Genomic DNA, 18529 nt, shown 5'->3' with positions numbered 1-18529 from the left:
AGTAGTACCTTTTAGGTAACGTGTGTGTTGCCAATGCCTAAAAGCCGAGGACTCAATATATTCTTTTGGGTTTTGTTATTTAAGGGTATGTGTTTTTGAAGCTGACACTTGGGGTGGTCCGCCTAGAAGCAGGGACCACCAGAATGGGCCCCTTTAATGACAGATCCTTTTCCCTTCATATTTCCTGTCTAGTGTAGAGGCTTGAGGCATGTCACCTCGGCCAGGTAACCCTGTCCTAGCAGAGATACAGGTTGTGTCCAGTCACACATCTTCGCCTCCCGGGGGTCCTAGGAGAGTTGCTAGAAACATTCGGGGTCCCTTGCTGTGCCAGCAGCCACCGGCCTGGTGTCAGAAACACTGCGCGGAAGGACACAGGGGCCTGCAATGACTCACACACCAGCGGAGGCCCAGGGTCCCCGGAGGGTCCTAGATTGCCGGCTCTAGATCCGCGGGAGATAGTCTTATTATTCCTTCATAGTGGGGGTGTGGGGGTGTCGTGTCCGCTACCTAGGCAACGGCGATCTGAAGTCTCCAGCGACCAGCACATCCCCTACAGTCCCTGCTCAAGTGGACACAGGCCACCATCCAGCCTTCCACTTTTCTCCTTCCCCGTTCTAGCTCCCTTCCCCCTTTCTCCCCCTCGACCCCCCCCCGCGCAGTTTTCTCGTCCCTCCCTCCCATTCCCAGCACTAGTCAAGCGAGTTTCCCTTTTCACAAAATGGCCACCTTGCTGGACACCCACGGTCACGTGATCCCGCTGCCCTCCACGGAAAGCCAGGGCTCATCAGGCCAGACAAAGCCAACTACATGCCCGGGGAAGGAGAGAAAAGGAATAGTGCTAGAAAGATGAAAACTGGGTGCACAGGGGAAGCAGCAGCAAATAAGCCCAATTTAAATCCTAGGACCTTATTGCTAGAGGACAGACGGAAATGCTTCTCGCGAGATCTCGAGAAAACACTAAGACTCGGGTACTGGCGGAGAACAGGGGACAAACAAACCCAAGAGAACCAGAACCACATATAACGCGGAGTTGTCTATGTGCAGACAACGACGTGGGTAACTGGACTGACTAGGAAATCTCACGGGACTAGGACGAGCAACGCACCGTAAGCAGGCAGAAATCCTAACGGCAGGGGACTGCCGCCTGGGAGAGGAGGGCACACGTCTTACGTGCTGACGTAGCAGTCCTCCGAGTTGGTATATAAGATCGGTGGCCGCGCGGTGCGCTTCAAAGCCGCAGTTCTCCCGTGAGAGGGTCTTTGCGGTAAAGCCAGCACTTGCTCAGCAGCGGAAGACTCCGAATTTTCGGTACTCTTCAGGGATGAGTCATGTGGCAGTGGAAAATGCGCTCGGGCTGGACCAGCAGGTGAGCTGCAGTGGTCGCTGCATCAATTTCTCCCCTAGCCTAACCTGCCTTGTGGCGCAGCTCTTTAAGTTCTGCTTTTTCCTTCCCGGTTCCCCGGTTGGCTCGGGCCGGCGGGTGCCAGTATCTAGGGGTTCTGGAGGGACTGGATGCTTAGGGGGAGTGCTAGAGCCTGTTGGTCCTCCAGCTCGGCTCGGTTCGCGGTATTGTCCCTGGCCCGAGCACAATGGCGGCTTTTGTGTCTGTGCGCAGGCGAGCCGAGGGGGAGGGGGCGCGCGCATTCGGGCGCACGCGCGCGCACCCTAGTTGATTAGTGACCGGCGGTGGGGGGGCGTTGTAGATAGATTGCCCCGCGTGGCGGCGCGCGGGCCGGGATGGATGGTTTTAGCCTCGGATTTCAGGGGCTTGGGGCCTCCATGGCTCCAGTGGCTGTGCTTTTTAAATCCGGGAGTGAGCGGCGGCGCGCGGGCTAGCCGAGTGGCCGCGCGGCGCTGGAATGTGGGAGGGGGCGCCACGGGATGGGGGCTGGCCTCAGCGCGGGCTAATGGCGGCGGCCTCCTTTGTGTGGCGCAGGCTAGCTGTGCCGCGCGGTCGCCCCCCCACCCCATCCCCCCGGGCCTGCCGGCCAGCGGGCTCCTATGCAAGCCAGCCGGGTTTCTTCGGCACCGCGGGCCCGGTGTGTTGCGGCAGGGGAGGCCGAGGTTCCCGAGTGGAAAGTTTTGTGACGCAGAAATTTCAGGGCGGATCGGGCGGGGGGAGGGGGGGGAGGGAGGCCGGGGCTGCTGCGTGCGCACTAGCGCCGGGCTTGGCTGTGACGCGAGCCACCCGGCGCGGCCCTTGCTCAGCCTTAGGCTCCAGGAGGCTCCAGGAAACAGCCCGAGGTCCCGAGCCCGGCACACCCGCCCTTTACCTGGGCGCAAGGAAGGACCACGCGCCTTGTGAGGGACGCCCCACTCTGGCATCGTCTAGAGGCAAAATGCCCAGAATATGGCAACAGATAACTTGTTGCTGCCGTTGAAGTAAAATTGGGAGATTGATCAGGCCTGGTTTTTGATTCCTTAATCGAGACTCCATTTCTAGGTTTACAAGGTGAGGAGGAGATGAGGATCTGTTGTCTTCTGCCAGGCCTCCCCCTCAATGACCCGCAACAGTATTCCATGTTGTAACATTGTAACTTAAAAGGGCACTGCTACATTTTCATCTAAATGATCTTAATTTATACCAAATGATACGATATTGTTGAATTATATTGGAAGTTAAATTTCCAAGAGCCTTTCATAAATGGATTGACTCCGAAAGCTTAGAAATTCGGGGTAGTTGAACTTTTAAGTTTGTAACAAATACCAACAGTGCATTTGGCAACTTTGTTGCTTCTTAGTGTTGCCAAACAGAAAAACAACTGGAAAACAAAACTCGGCGGGCTAGAGAGATTGCTCAGCGGATAAGAGCACTGATTACTCTTCCAAAGAACTGGGTTCAATTCCCAGCAACCACGTGGCAGCTCACGACTGACTACTCCACTGTAACTCCAGTTCCAGGGGATCAGACACCCTCATACAGACATACATGCAGGCAAACTACCAGCGCTCATTAAAAAAAAAACCCAAATTCGGATTATAAGAAGTGCAGCTTTAAATGGCAGCTATTGTGTCAAACATGGCAACATTAATAGCTAGTGGCGAAGAGGTTAGATCTGCTTTCTGTTTTCGGGGACCGCAGCGATTGTGGAGCTTTAAGCACAGATTTATAGAGTAGCATTTCCTTAAAATGTAATAAGTTCATCTTTCCTGTTTTTTCTTTTTTTGAGAGGGGTCCCCTTTTCATTTGTGCTTTATACTCCTAAGTAGATAAGCCATATTGACAATAGTGCTCAGTGTGTAAAGGCATCCGCCATAAAGCGAGGTGACTGCAGCAGCTACCTGAATTTTTGATCAGCTTGGTTGGTCTTGGATGAGTTTGAGGCCAGACAAGACTACATAGTGAGAACCATCGCGCGCACACACACACACACACACACACACACACACACACACACACACACACAGCGAGAGCTTGTGTGAGGGCGCGTGAGCAGGCACACACATAAATAAATTTTTAAGAACTTAATTTTTGTAGCATCTTGTTAACTGTATAAGGGGATGAGTAGACGGGAGGTTAAAGCCAGTGAAATGTTCTTTAGTAAGAACATAAAAGGATAGTCATGACTAGTTCTGTGAATCTACAGTTAAATGGAGAACAGGAATTATTTCCGTTTTATTCGATAGCTAAGTGGTGAGTGTATTGCCCCAATTTAATATACTTGTGCTGTATTTGAGAATAAAGGAACTAAACAATAGTTTCAAAGTTTGCCTTTATGCTTTTAGGTTTAAAATAACACCCAAGTATAAAGTTGGCGTTTATAAAAATTTTTTTTAAATGGCTAAAATGAATCCTACACTCATAACATGTGGTTTTTGTTTTTAAGACAGGGTCTGATTTAGCCCAGGTATGTTGCTGAGAAAGACTTTAAACTCCTGATCCCCTCCTGCCTCCACCTCTCCAAAACTGGGACTACAGCCGTGAATCATCATACATTATGTGGTACTAGGGATTAGAACTCAGGACTTCATCCTTCAGCATGGGCTAGCTAGCACTCTACCACTCTACCGAAGTTCTTGCACCTAATCTAGTTAATGTTTTAAAACAATTTTTTGGCTGCCCTCACCTCAAATGTTTTTATACCTTGTATGTATGTTGTGCCATAATATCTTTGGAGGCCAGAAGAGAACGGCCGATCTGGAACTGGAGTTGGGTACAGTTTTTAGCCACTTGAATACTTGGATTACACCATGTCTGGCTAAAATTCTGAGATCTAATTTAACATAACTAGGTTTTAGTTTCTCAAATAAGGAACTTTACTATGGAAAATGTTTACAGAATAAATATTTTGAAAGATGGAATTGAATTTGGATCCAGTTCCTGATTTTGTAACTTGCTTTCTGTGGTATGTATAATGGCACTACTTTGTGCTAGAACTCTACAGTTTAGTGCATTCTCGGCCACATTCTAAATTTTATTAATCGCTGTGTGGGCTCTGAGAGACAACTATTTGAATGTGGGACCAGGAAGCAGGCATATTTTCTTTCATTTCATTCAACACTGAAACTAAAAACAATCTGATTTCCTTCTAGTTTGCTGGCCTAGACCTGAACTCTTCAGATAATCAGACTGGAGGAAGTACAGCAAGCAGTAAGTAAAACATTTTATAGATCTATTGAGTATCAGAAGTAGATAGCTTAATATTTCCTTGAATGTTAAGAATTTAATGGGCTGGGGATTTAGCTCAGTGGTAGAGCGCTTACCTAGGAAGTGCAAGGCCCAGGGTTCGGTCCCCAGCTCCGAAAAAAAGAACCAAAAAAGAAAAAAGAATTTAATGAACACATTAGAATGCACTTTCACTGGCGAGAAGTTAGAAATGCTGGTCATATAGGTCAGTGAAGTCCTTGAATGGTATATGCAAAGCCCTGGTTCCATCTATCACTGCTAGAAAGTTTTAGTTGCCTCAGAACATTGTATGTATGTGTACAGGGATGCCCTTTGATACTTAGGGGTGTGTGTGTGTATACTTATTCCTACCCATAAATAAGGTTTTTTTTACATAGACATTTTAAAGCAAAGCCACAAGTTTACTTTGGTACTTTCTTTAAATTTCATGGTTTTTGCCAGTCTGAGAGTCTTTTTAACCCATCATTGTAATAAATCTTTCAAATCAGATTCGCCTGCCTTTGCTGGAATTAAAGGAAAGTACCACCATACCCAGCCTAACCAGGCTTAAAGTTGGCTGTTTCTAATGTAGCCTAGGCTGGTCTTGAGCCTAGAGGTGATGTCCCCTGTTTAGCTAGGATCACAGGCATAATGCCTACCTTAAAGGTATCTATCTTGTTCACTGGCCCTTTAACGTTGTATTTAATTTTTTAATAGGGATTTTGATGAAAGCTTTACTGTGAAGATATATGGCATTTTTTATTAATTTTGTGTTCTTTTAGAAGGGCGCTATATCCCTCCTCATTTAAGGAACAGAGAAGCTACTAAAGGTAAGTCCTTAATACCAATTTGGTAAATCTAATTCTTGATCCATTTAGAAATAAGTCAAAGCCTAGGGGAGGCAAAGCAGCTTGGGAAACCCACACATTTCTACCATGATGGATTTAGTACCGGGAAAAACCTTGACTGGTGCCACACCACGGACAGTTGCCTTCCTTCGGTGTCATGGTTTTTGGATGATTTATTAGTCTCTTAATTACATCTTGCTTTTAATTTGAAAATGGGTGGATACCATGGTGTGTAGTACAAACTATTTGAAAATAGATCGTTTTTGTCTTAACATATAACAAGAAGATGGACTTAGCACAGGATAAGTTAAGCTATCAGGCACATACATTCTAGTGAATTGGAAGTGGTTCTCTGATGCAGGATAAACAAGAATTCTTTGTTAAAAAGAAATTAAAAGAGGCAGGACCTTTTACTGCTAGAAGAAAGATCTGGAGAAGCAATTAAGTTCTGGTTTGCTAGGGAAAGCACATGACTGAGTAAAGAAGGAAAGTAGCTTGTAAAGGTCTCTGACTAATAGGATGTCATTGACACCACTTCAATCTTGTCTTAAATGTAACTGTCATTGGTGATCCCTGTTTGTTAAATATTTGTATTTGACTTTGCATTGGGAGCATATTAGGGGAGTTTGTTTTTTTTTAATATTTTTGACACTAAGCTTGTAAATAAACTACTAAAATACCATTTGAACTATGATTCACATGTACAAGTCATTGTAGTTTTGCTATTGGAACTGAAAAAAATACTAAATCAAATAGTCCGAGGTGCTAAGTGACTATTTCCTTGTAAAATCATTGACATCTACAAAGTGAATGGCAGAACATAGTTAAGTGATAGGAGACAGTACCACAGTCATCTTGCTAAAGGCAAAGTTATTGACCTTAGAGATGTTCATTCAGAATATTCTTAGCCTGTCAGATTGCATGATCTGCTATACAGTATTTTCTAGTGGGGAGAATTGGAGACTTTTTTGGAGTCTTTTAGGGTCATCTTTAGAATATTTGCATTGACATTTGATACCAGAGAGATGAGAGCTCAGTAGGCTTAACATTTAAAAAGGTTAATAGCATGTGTTAGGATTCTTTACAGTTTGGTTATTTGTTTTTTCTTTCTAGGATTCTATGACAAAGACAGTTCAGGGTGGAGTTCTAGTAAAGATAAAGATGCATACAGCAGCTTTGGATCCCGGGGTGACTCACGAGGGAAGTCTAGCTTCTTTGGTGATCGTGGAAGTGGATCAAGGGGAAGGTAAATGAAACCATTTTACACATTTACAATAGTACTTTAAACATTTCTATCCTGACTATCAGGATAAAGTGGATGTCAGCTATTATATCTACGTAACTCACTACATTTTCTTAGCTGATCCTATTACATAGAAGTCAGATGAAAGTGCATTGTTTGTATTTAATCCCAGTACTCTCGGGAGTCAGAGGCAGGTAGATCCTTGAGTTCTAGGACAACCAAAACAGAAGTCCTGTTCTAAAAAAGCCCAGAAAAGTAAATATGAAGTCATTTTTTTCTATTTTTCTAGTTTTAATATCTTTTAGAAGTAATTTCATACAGTGATTGGCCTAATTTGCTTGAGATCTTTATAAACTCTTAGGCAAAATAAGTAAATGCTTTATAGTAATTATACAAATGTGGTAAATTGACCTCATGTGCTTAATAGCTATGGTTAGTCTGTGCCCAGATTTTTGGCAAACAGACTTAAAACTAAAATTATTTATTCGGGTAAGGATTTTTAAAAAAACAAAACAAAACTTTTTTAAAAAGTCACATGAATCTTTCCTAAATGACTATAATCTGAATAATTGGTGTTTGGGAGGTGCTATTGCTTTTAATCATATATTTTGACAAACACTTTGAAGGCATGGGCTTGTGCCCATTTAAATTTTTTTTAAAGCTTTAATTTTTTTTTAACGGTAGAATGTATGACAAGACTTTGTTATATGACTTTAGAAATAAAAGATACTGATTTTAGATGTTACAATCTGTAGCTTGAACTGTTCACATCTTGTAGTTGATTCATTCCTCTGAGAGGTAGTTTGCTGGACTGATAATGATGGTTAAGATTTTAATTTATTACTTATGCTACTCAGGTTTGATGATCGTGGACGGGGAGACTATGATGGCATTGGTGGCCGTGGAGATAGGAGTGGCTTTGGCAAATTTGAAAGAGGTGGAAATAGTCGCTGGTGTGATAAATCAGATGAAGATGACTGGTCAAAGCCACTCCCACCAAGTGAACGCTTGGAACAGTAAGTTTTGAAGTATGCTATTTGCGGTGAAATCTTTCTTATTGGTATTCCATGTGAACTTACCGATCTATTTCAGGGAACTCTTTTCTGGAGGCAATACTGGGATTAACTTTGAGAAATATGATGACATTCCAGTTGAAGCAACAGGCAACAACTGTCCTCCACATATTGAAAGTGTAAGTACTTATTAAACTACAGAAGAATATAATATAACCATTAGAGTTTGGGAAGGGAGACATTGGTTGCATTAAGTAATTTGCTTTTTGAAATAGGAAATAGGTCCAATGTAAAAGCCCAACTTAGTAATCATGTTAAAACTTTGCTATTATCATTCACAAATTAATATAAAACAGCTTCCGTAACATTTCTACTTATTTCATGTCATTGAATTTGACAGTTCAGTGATGTTGAGATGGGAGAAATTATTATGGGAAACATTGAGCTTACTCGTTATACTCGTCCAACTCCAGTGCAGAAGCATGCTATTCCTATTATCAAAGAGAAAAGAGACTTGATGGCTTGTGCTCAAACAGGTAAGCTCATTTGAGTAAATGTTATTTTTTTTCTAGTAAAGAAACACTAGATATTTATGGGTTTATATACAATGAACATTTGGCAATACTGAATTCTGTTGTTGGAGGCCATAGATGATACATAAATATGGCTGTATTCTATAAACCCTTATTTTTATTTAAAAATAGTAGCTTGTTCCTAAATTTGTTAATTCTTGTTTTAGTCAGTGGAAAGAGGTTATGTGAAATTTCTGGGAAGTTTGGGCATAAAGTAAAAGTACTAATTAGCTAGCAGTGTTAATTCAGAAGTAAAAAGGAGGGTTTTATTATGGTCTACTGATGAACATATTTCTCTTAACAGGCTCTGGAAAAACTGCAGCATTTCTCTTGCCCATCTTGAGTCAGATTTATGCTGATGGTCCCGGAGAGGCTCTGAGGGCCATGAAGGTGATTTTCATTGGTGCTGGGAATGAGGCCTAGGGCTTCTGTATGCTAAGCAGGTGCTCCTGTCATTGAGCTGTATGCTCATTGCAGTGGTTTGCTTATAAAGCAGTTTATGAAGCTTGTAGGAAGCGATCAAGAGCATTCCAAGTGGTGCTAAGACTAGTCTAATGAAGTTTTATGGTATAGTATATAAATTGCAAAGGGAAATGAATTTTTATATATTAATTTGATATAACTTGACATGCAGATTAATTAATTAATTAACAAAAATTTCTATTTCTTAGGAAAATGGAAGATATGGGCGTCGTAAACAGTATCCAATCTCCTTGGTACTGGCACCAACGAGAGAATTGGCAGTGCAGATCTATGAGGAAGCCAGAAAAGTAAGTCCATTTCAGTGATTGATTATCTTGTCCATTGATTCTAATAAATTATTTTATAGCCATGTAAAGAATCTTGACATTGAATTTGATGGAGGCTCTTTGTTTATAGTTCTCATACCGGTCTAGAGTCCGTCCTTGCGTGGTTTATGGTGGTGCTGAAATTGGTCAGCAGATTCGAGACTTAGAACGTGGATGCCACTTGTTAGTAGCCACTCCAGGACGTCTAGTGGACATGATGGAGAGAGGGAAGATCGGGCTAGACTTCTGCAAGTACGTGTTAGCTCTCCTCTACTAAAGCATTAGCTGACTTTTTTCAATGTTGATTGGAATAATGTTAAATATTTTGTAACCCACTTCACTCAGCAAGATGACCTGATGGCACGACTCATTCTATTGCCCGAACATCATGATGGAGGGAAATTTACTTTTGCAGATTGGTCCTGCCTGCCTTGTACATGTGCACATACACACAAAACTTAACCATTAATTTAAAAAGTAAGCTAGTTGGCGCTGTGGTCTTGGATGAGAATTCTTTGGAGCAAGAATTCTTTGGTTTTTTTTTCCCCCTATGTAACTGTTAAACAGTGTTAACTACATTGATTATCATTTAAATTAATTAGCAGATAAAACCATAAATTGCCTTCTTTTTTCTCTCAAAATCTTAACTAAATTTTTTTCATGACAGATACCTGGTGTTAGATGAAGCTGACCGGATGTTAGATATGGGGTTTGAACCTCAGATACGTAGAATAGTTGAACAAGACACTATGCCTCCAAAAGGTGTCCGCCACACTATGATGTTTAGTGCTACTTTTCCTAAGGAAATACAGGTACTAATATGCAACTTCAACTTATTTAAAGATTTCCTTATTTCGGTACATGTTTTTTGTCAGGGTTTTGTTATGTTAATCAGGCTGCCCTCTGACCCTCCTGGTGCTAGGCTTAAAGGAGTATGCTGGGGCTGCAGAGGTGGCTCAGTGGTTAAGAGCACTGACTGCTCTTCCAGAGGTCCTGAGTTCAATTCCCAGCAACCACATGGTGGCTCACAACCATCTGTAATGAGATCTGCCGCCCTTTTCTGGTGTGTCTGAAGACAGTGATGGTGTACTCACATAAATTAATCTTTTAAAAAAAAAAGATGTTCTACTGCTACCACACTTGACCAGAAATAGTGGGGAATGGGGGGCTGGCAAAATGGTCCGATGAATATAATTGCTTGCTACCTGAATTTAGTCCCTAGAACCTATATGATGAGAAAGGAGAACCAACTTCTCAACAGTATTCTTTTTGAGATCCACACAAGTAATAAAACTGCAAGATTAAAGAAGGAATGACTTTTTTCCTTAGATGCTGGCCCGTGATTTCTTAGATGAGTACATATTTCTGGCTGTAGGAAGAGTTGGGTCTACTTCAGAGAACATCACACAAAAAGTGGTTTGGGTGGAGGAGATAGACAAAAGATCATTTCTGCTTGACCTCCTAAATGCAACAGGTAAAACTAGCTCTCTCCGACTATGTAATGGGTATGTAATGAGAATAGTCATTAGCTCTCTGACTATGTAAAGAGAATTGTTTGTATTGTCATTATTTACTGCCCTATTTAAAACATTGTCATATGTCCATTTTAATTGTCTACATACGTACTTACAAAGTATTGTTTACTAATAGTGGTTAACCTTATTTTCAAATTCAGGCAAGGATTCCCTGACTCTAGTGTTTGTGGAGACCAAAAAGGGTGCAGATTCGCTGGAGGATTTCTTATACCATGAAGGATATGCCTGTACCAGTATCCATGGAGACCGTTCTCAGAGAGATAGGGAAGAGGCCCTTCACCAGTTCCGCTCAGGAAAAAGCCCAATTCTAGTAGCTACAGCAGTATGTATAATACTTTGTATATTTTCTCTTTTATTTCATTTAAATACTTGCTTTTAGTGGGCCATCTATAACAAAAGTTGTATTTCAGGTAGCAGCAAGAGGACTGGATATTTCAAATGTGAAGCATGTTATTAATTTTGACCTGCCTAGTGATATCGAAGAATATGTGCATCGCATAGGCCGTACAGGGCGTGTAGGAAACCTTGGTGAGTGTTTAGTTACTTAGTTACCGGATATCCTGATTGGGTTTTTTGTTTTACTGTGACAGCACAGGAAAGAACTTTATAGCTTTTTGCTTTAGATCAGGTTGGCCTTGACCTCAATAGAATCTGGCTATCTCTGCCTCCAGAGTGCTGGATTAACGACCGTGCATGCCCGCCTACAATTTATAGTACCTTAAATATTATGATTCCTATTTTCATATAATACAGTCAGGACTTTTTGATTAAATAGCTGATGGTAATATTTTTATTATCTAAGAATGATAAGCTACTTTTCTGGAGTACTTTTTGTTTATGCGTGGTTTTTTGTGTGTGAACTGTTTCAGGTCTTGCCACCTCATTCTTTAATGAAAGAAATATAAATATTACTAAGGATTTACTGGATCTTCTTGTTGAAGCAAAACAAGAAGTGCCATCTTGGTTGGAAAACATGGCTTTTGAACACCACTATAAGGGTAGCAGCCGTGGACGTTCTAAGAGGTAAGGAGGTATACACATGATGCATGATTGGGGCATGAGAACTTACTTATTTATTGCTTAAAATTAGTTAGTGTTGGCCTATCAATGCTTATACCTTTGAAGACACTTGGAAAAAGTATAAATGATAAAGATAGAAATTGGTTTTTAATAGTTGAGTTGAATATCTTCCGTCTTGTAAAGCAGCATGACTTTCCTCTGCCCCTTGCAGCAGTCGATTTAGTGGAGGGTTTGGTGCCAGAGACTATCGACAGAGTAGCGGCGCCAGCAGTTCCAGCTTCAGCAGCAGCCGCGCAAGCAGCAGCCGGAGTGGTGGAGGTGGCCATGGCAGCAGCAGAGGATTTGGTGGAGGTAGTGTTCATTTGTTCTAAACCTTTCCGCCTTAAACACAGATAAGACGATTTGGGGAAATTCAACACTGTATAGCAGCTTATAAGATTGTTGCTAACAATGGATGACTTAATTAATTTCTTTTATTTTTAAATCTCTCACTAGGTGGCTATGGAGGCTTTTACAACAGTGATGGATACGGAGGAAATTACAACTCCCAGGGGGTTGACTGGTGGGGAAACTGAGCCTGCTTTGTAGTAGGTCACCCTGCCAAACAAGCTAATATGGAAACCACATGTAACTTAGCCAGACTATACCTTGTGTAGCTTCAAGAACTCGCAGTACATTACCAGCTGTGATTCTCCACTGAAATTTTTTTTTTTTTAAGGGAGCTCAAGGTCACAAGTAAAGATGAAAGGAACAATCAGCAGCCCTGTTCTGAAGGTGGTTTGAAGACTTCATTGCTGTAGTTTGGATTAACTCCCCTCCCGCCTACCCCTATCCCAAACTGCATTTATAATTTTGTGACTGAGGATCATTTGTTTGTTAATGTACTGTGCCTTTAACTTTAGACAACTTTTTATTTTGATGTCCTGTTGGCTCAGTAATGCTCAAGATTCCAATTGTTTTTGACAAAATAAATTTACTGAACTTGGGCTAAAATCAAACCTTGGCACACAGGTGTGATACAACTTAACAGGAATCATCGATTCATCCATAACTAATATAAGGAAAAACTCAAGTGGTAGCCTGCCTAAGGGCTTTTGATACTTGCAGATTGGGGAAATCAAACAACAAACGTCTTGAAGCATATTAATGGAATTAGTTTCTAATGTGGCAAACTGTATTAAGTTAAAGTTCTGATTTGCTCACTCTATCCTGGATAGGTATTTAGAACCTGATAATAGTCTTTAAACAAGCCATTCCAGTCATGATGAGGTGATGTATGAATACATGCATACATTCAAAGCACTGTTCTCAAAGTTAATGCAAGTAAATACAGCAATTCCTCTTTCAATGTTTAGGCAGATCGTTAACTATGAGCTAGCCAAATGTGGGCATGTTATTACAGGGAAAGTTTAAAGGTCTGATAACTTGAAATAGGTTTTTAGGAGAATTCATCTACTTAGACTTTTTAAATGCCTGCCATACAAGAAATTGAAATGGTAGAATGGCTGACCACAGCAATGACCAGCCCTCACTCAGGGCTCTGGATGATTTTTTGGTCTAATAACGCATGCTAGTGTTGATGTTTTTTGGTCAAGATGGGGATGAACAGGAAGAATTATGCAGCAGGCTTTATTTTAAATGCCGATTCACATTACTCTGTTCAAGCTGCGTTGAGATGTTAAACTGGCTTACTATAGACTTTGTAAAAAACAAAAACAAATGGCTCCAGAAGAATACCAAACTGAAATCTGAGATCACACAGGTTGGAAATATGTACATAACTGCACAAGGTGTCAGTTCTGCTCTACAGTGCAGTTTAGTCAGTTTTAGTTGCATAGGTTTCCATTGTATTTATAGTCTGTTTATGCTAAATCTGGCCAAAGATGAGCATTGTCCACCACTAAAATGCCTATGCCACTTGGAATTCTGGGCTAATTTTGTGACCAGAATGCAGTGATCAAAACGCTCAATCTTTTTACAGTGGCATAGGAAGACGGCAAAAATTTCCTAAAGTGCAATAGATTTTCAAGTGTATTGTGCCTTGTTCTAAAACTTTTATTAAGTAGGTGCACTTGACAGTATTGAGGTCATTTGTTATGGTGCTATTTCAATTAGTCTAGGTTTAGGCCCTTGTACATTTTGCCCATAACTTTTTACAAAGTACTTCTTTTATTGCACATTCAGAGAATTTTATATATATGTCTTGTGTGCGTGTCCTTAAACTTCCAATCTTATTTTGTCTCTTGGAGATTGTTGAACGCAGCTTGTCTAGGAAAGGGATGGGACTAGATTCTAAAATTTATTTGGGACCATGGGAATGATAGTTGGGAAGAAAACTTTGCACACGACAGATTTCTAGATACTTTTTGCTGCTAGTTTTATGTAATATTTATTGAACATTTTGACAAATATTTATTTTTGTAAGCCTAAAAGTGATTCTTTGAAAGTTTAAAGAAACTTGACCAAAAGACAGTACAAAAACACTGGCACTTGAATGTTGAATGTCACCGTATGCGTGAAATTATATATTTCGGGGTAGTGTGAGCTTTTAATGTTAAGTCATAATAAACTCTTAAGTCAAATTAAGCAGACCCGGCATTGGCGGTGTAGCCATAACTTTCTGATGTTAGTAAAAACAAAATTGGCGACTTGAAACTAAATCATGCCAAGGTTTTGATACACTTGTCTTAAGATATTAATGAAACACTTCAAAAACACTGATACAAAGTGTCCAGATTCTCAGATGTTTGTTGTGTGAGTTTTGTTTAGTTGTATTTTTTTTCAGTGAATGTCTGGCACATTGCAATCCTCAAACATGTGGTTATCTTTGTTGTATTGGCATATTCAGTGACTTGGACATTCAGCGATAGCATTGGAGCAAGTCTTATCAGCAAGCAATGTTTTCAGTTATGTTTCAAAGTTAAGAATGGGTTTAAACTTGCTGAACGTAAAGATTGACCCTCAAGTCACTGTAGCTTTAGTACTTGCTTATTGTATTAGTTTAGATGCTAGCACCGCATGTGCTCTGCATATTCTGGTTTTATTAAAATAAAAAGTTGAACTGCACAGTCTCCTTTGTTGTTGTCAATTGTGGTTTACTTTTAGAGGTGAAAATAAAGTTGTGCTCTTGCCTGAATTGCAACGTGTCATTTGATTGTCCATTTTTAAAAATGCCTCTCGTAGGCAGAATGAGTGCCCTGGCTAAAGCAGTGTTGGGATACAGTGCAATTCCATTTTTTGTGCTAAATGGGTGTTGAAAGAAAACGTGTTTTTATAGTTTGCCTTTTGGGAAAAAGGTTTCTAGTTTTGCTTTGTAGACTTGGCCAGCCTCAGATTTGTAGAGAACCCCCTCATCAGCTTCTGTGTCCCCGAGTGCTGGGATTAAAGGCATGCACCAACCACCGGGGGCTGTTAGGAATCTTAATTTGAATATTGAAATATTTGGTAGGAAACGTAGCTGAACAGTGCAAGGAACAGTTGGGTAAAAGGTGTATTCGTGTTTTAAAGAAGATCCAAAAAGTGGTGAGAAGTTTGTTAATAGTCCAGTTCTCACAGTATTAGTGCTTAATGATTCCAAGGCTTTTGATTTATGAAAAAAGAATGAAATTGTAGTTTGAAAAAATGCATAAAGTGAGAAAAGTTGAAAAGCATTTCTGTGATTCTGAGGGTTAGGTACAAAGGTAATTTGGTATAGCCGGGAATTTTCTGGAGAAAATTGTAATATTGCTGTGGTTAGAACTCTAGACAAAGTCTGCTGGGAGTGAAAGTGGAGCTGCCGCCACTGGACTTTTCAGCCTCAGGACTTTTGAGTTACAGGTGTGAGAACTACCTTCCTGTTTAAGCTGTAACAAATTATAGTAGGAACTTGCCTGCTTTACTCCCCACCAGTCTATTCTGACATGCGTCTATTATCAGAATCACCTGGGTCAAGGATGCCTGGAGTGCAGACGAGTGTTTTTTGTTTTTTGTTTTTGTATACTCTGTTCAATTCAGTGTCACTTCCACTGCAGTGGACCCCAAGTTTGGCCAACATGACTATTTCAGATTTCTTCAAAGCTGGCAAGGATAGACCACCGATTTTGCTTGGCCCCATCTGGTCATCGTTGGATTCTGCATCCCGTCATGCACTTCACACTTGTGTAACAAGCTGGAGTGTAGGAGTTATTCACTCAAGACCTGATCTTTAAGGTCACCATCTAACTGCCTTAGCCTTGAACCAAGAGTAGCCTCCCGAGATTGTCAGGCAGAGGCTCAAAGCGTGTGTTAATAGGTGTGTCCTTGTGGGCACCAACATTGTGTGTTTCCTTTTTGCCTTTATCTTGTAGGCCACCTCCCCTATGAAGTGCTGGCCACATGAGTTGGCTTTGTTCCATTTCTGACAACACAACTGATTAAGCACGTTTCCATTTCTTGCCCTTATTTCCGTTTGTGGTTGGTGTTACATAGTGTGGAAAAGGGTATTTTTGTGACCTGGAAAGATGTTCACTGTAGAAAAAAACAAGATTTGGGAGCCCGAAAATGTCTGAGGAGTTTTAAGAGTTATCTGCCATGTAACTAACTCCCAATTCTGAGCTGCTCCTCAGGTAAGGTGAAAACACATAGGATGTTTGTGTGATAGCAGCACTATTGATTGTCCCAAACTGAAGCAAGTAGATGAATTCTATCCTGAGGGACCAAGCTATGTCCTCAATCCCTTCTTTTTAAAGGATCTTATGTGGGCATGTGGCATGACTACTGTGACACTTACCCTGCCTATAGTGTTCTGTGGATAAACTTCTGTTCTCATCCCAAGCACCTAAGAGTCACTTAGGGCAGAGCTTCTCTATGTTTCCACCCTTTAATATGGTTCCTCATGCTGTGGTGACTCCCTGCTGTAGATTATTTTTGTTGCTACTTCATAACTAATTCTGTTACTGTTCTGAGTTGTAAATATGTGCAGGGTAGCTGACACAAGTCCCCTGTGAAGAGTCATTCAACCCTCAAAGGGGTCAAGATGCATAGGTTGAGAACCTCCAGTTGAGGGGATCCAGTCTATTGATTTCACCTGGCCCAGTGGCGAAAGTATGAATTCAGATTAATCCATCAATTCCAAGAGCTTAACTTTCCTTTTTTTGGTTATCAACTTTATGGTCTAAGAGGAGGACCTGGGTAAAGACTGCAGGGCAGCCTGTCCTAAGACCCTTGGCTTCAATTTTGCATGTGTTACCTGTACTTGTGTGTGGAGCTGTACAGTCACATGTACATTTGTGTGACCCACAGGATGGCTACATGGCACGGTCTTACAGTCTTGTGCTCTATCTCTTGTATTTAGAGCCACAACTGCCTACTCGCCCTGTTTGTCTGCCTTGTCCCTAACTTCTGACATCCTCTCATTTGTTTACAAGTCTCACAAGTGTTACATAACGAAATATGTGAGCCTTGGCTGATATCCTTCATCAGATCGTTACAAATTGTTCCTTTTTGCTTTCCCTGCTGAGTGATGCAGGTCTTTAAAGCTTCGGTATTTGTTCAGCCTGTGAGAGGGAGGCACTCGGCTTCTTTCCAATTTTTAACGGGCAAATAAAAGGTCTCTTCATTGAGCTGCATATGAATTTACGAATGGTTTTTTGTGGGTCCTGGAGTGTGTGTGTGACGCCTTAAAGAGCAAGAAGAAATAGCAGAGCTATTTCCTAGGCTGGACATCTGGCTTTTTCTCAGCGTATATGTGGAGGAAATCCAGTCTCTCCTGCAGTCTAATTTGTCAATATTTCACCAGTGTCACATCTAACAGCTTTAGCTCTAGGTCATAAAGATTGTCTATTTTTGCCTCTAATTTTGTAGTTTTACGTGGAAATCTATGATTTGAAGTTCCCAGGTACTTTCCCCTCTCCATTTACCCGGTGTGTGTGCTTTGTATATGTATGTATGTATATGGGTATGCATACACATGTGTACACTGGCATTTGGACACCAGACATTGCCATCAGGTGTCTTTCTCAGTTACTCTCCACCTTTAAAAAAATTAATATTAAACAAGTTGTGTATGCCAGGCATAGTGGTGCATGCCTTTAATGCCATGCACTTGGGATTAATGGCAGAGGCTGGTGGCTGTCTGAGTTTGAGGCCAACTTGGCCTACACAGCAAGTTCCAGGACAGCCAGGGGTACATAGAGAAACCCTGTCTCAAGAACAACATAACAAACAAGAAACAAAATGTGCTACATTTATTGTTTATATATGTGTATGGGCTTGCCAGCCAATGCATGTGTGGAGGTCACACAACGACGAAGTTTTCTCCTTCTACCATATAGGTCCCAGGAATCAAACTCAGGTCGTCTGTCATGGGGGCAGGCGCCTTTACCCCTGAGCCATCCTATGGACAGGGTAAGCTCAGTGAACCTGGAGCTTGCCGGTTCATCTAGACTGACTGGCTAGCAAATGGCAGAATCTTCCTGTCTGTCCCCACAACCGCCACAGCACATGCCTGGCCACACAGAGCCTTTTTACATGGGTTCTGGGGTACCAAACTCAGGCCCTCATGCTCACACAGCATGCACGACTAATCTGGCCAGGCTGTGTTTAAGACAAGTCTCACTATGCAGCTCCTGATCCTTCACCAACCTCTTGAGTCCTGGGATTAGCAGTGTTTGTCACCACCTCCAGTTTACTTTGGAATCTGTTACAATGGTAGAAAGCTTAGATTGAGGTTTTTAAAATATGGTTGTTGTTTCTTTTTCTTGACGCGGGGTTTTATTAGTAGCCCTGGCTGGCTACTAACTGAAACTCATTGTGTAAACCAGGCTGGCTTCCATCTCTCAGAGATCTGCCTGTTTCTCCTTTCTGAGTGCTGGGATTAAAGATGAAGGCCAGAACCTCCAGCCATAAGGTTTGCTTCTTTAAGTCCAGAAATAGCCAATTGCCCTAG

At 41.5% G+C, this 18529-nt stretch overlaps 1 protein-coding gene and 1 long non-coding RNA gene across 3 annotated transcripts in view; one reads left to right on the top strand and one right to left on the bottom strand.

The window, feature by feature from the left end:
* Positions 1 to 1611, bottom strand: part of LOC102547042 (uncharacterized) — a 44928-nt gene extending 43317 nt beyond the window's left edge. Inside the window, exon 1 of the long non-coding RNA XR_015646901.1 lies at positions 1106 to 1611. This is a non-coding gene — a long non-coding RNA (uncharacterized LOC102547042). The remainder of the gene's footprint in view (positions 1 to 1105) is intronic.
* Positions 1230 to 14761, top strand: Ddx3x (DEAD-box helicase 3, X-linked). Of its 2 annotated transcripts, none has more exons than NM_001398751.1 (17): positions 1230 to 1366; positions 4534 to 4591; positions 5392 to 5436; positions 6568 to 6700; positions 7555 to 7713; positions 7790 to 7889; positions 8111 to 8246; positions 8587 to 8672; positions 8954 to 9052; positions 9162 to 9322; positions 9738 to 9882; positions 10400 to 10544; positions 10746 to 10927; positions 11016 to 11133; positions 11475 to 11628; positions 11837 to 11976; positions 12121 to 14761. In NM_001398751.1, exons 1-17 carry the CDS (start codon positions 1322 to 1324, stop codon positions 12198 to 12200), a joined length of 1986 nt encoding a protein of 661 aa, NP_001385680.1. In that variant the 5' UTR covers positions 1230 to 1321; the 3' UTR covers positions 12201 to 14761. The 2 variants fall into 2 exon arrangements, with proteins under 2 accessions (NP_001385680.1, NP_001385681.1); NM_001398752.1 differs by having other exon boundaries at positions 5389 to 5436.
* Positions 14762 to 18529: the final 3768 nt, after the last annotated feature.

This window comes from Rattus norvegicus, chromosome X (genome assembly GCF_021556685.1).
Source record: "Rattus norvegicus strain SHRSP/BbbUtx chromosome X, alternate assembly SHRSP_T2T, whole genome shotgun sequence".
In the NCBI taxonomy this organism is placed as follows: domain Eukaryota; kingdom Metazoa; phylum Chordata; class Mammalia; order Rodentia; family Muridae; genus Rattus; species Rattus norvegicus.
The sequence above is the reverse complement of the archived record's forward strand: the minus strand, read 5'-3'. Positions and strand labels throughout refer to the sequence as shown.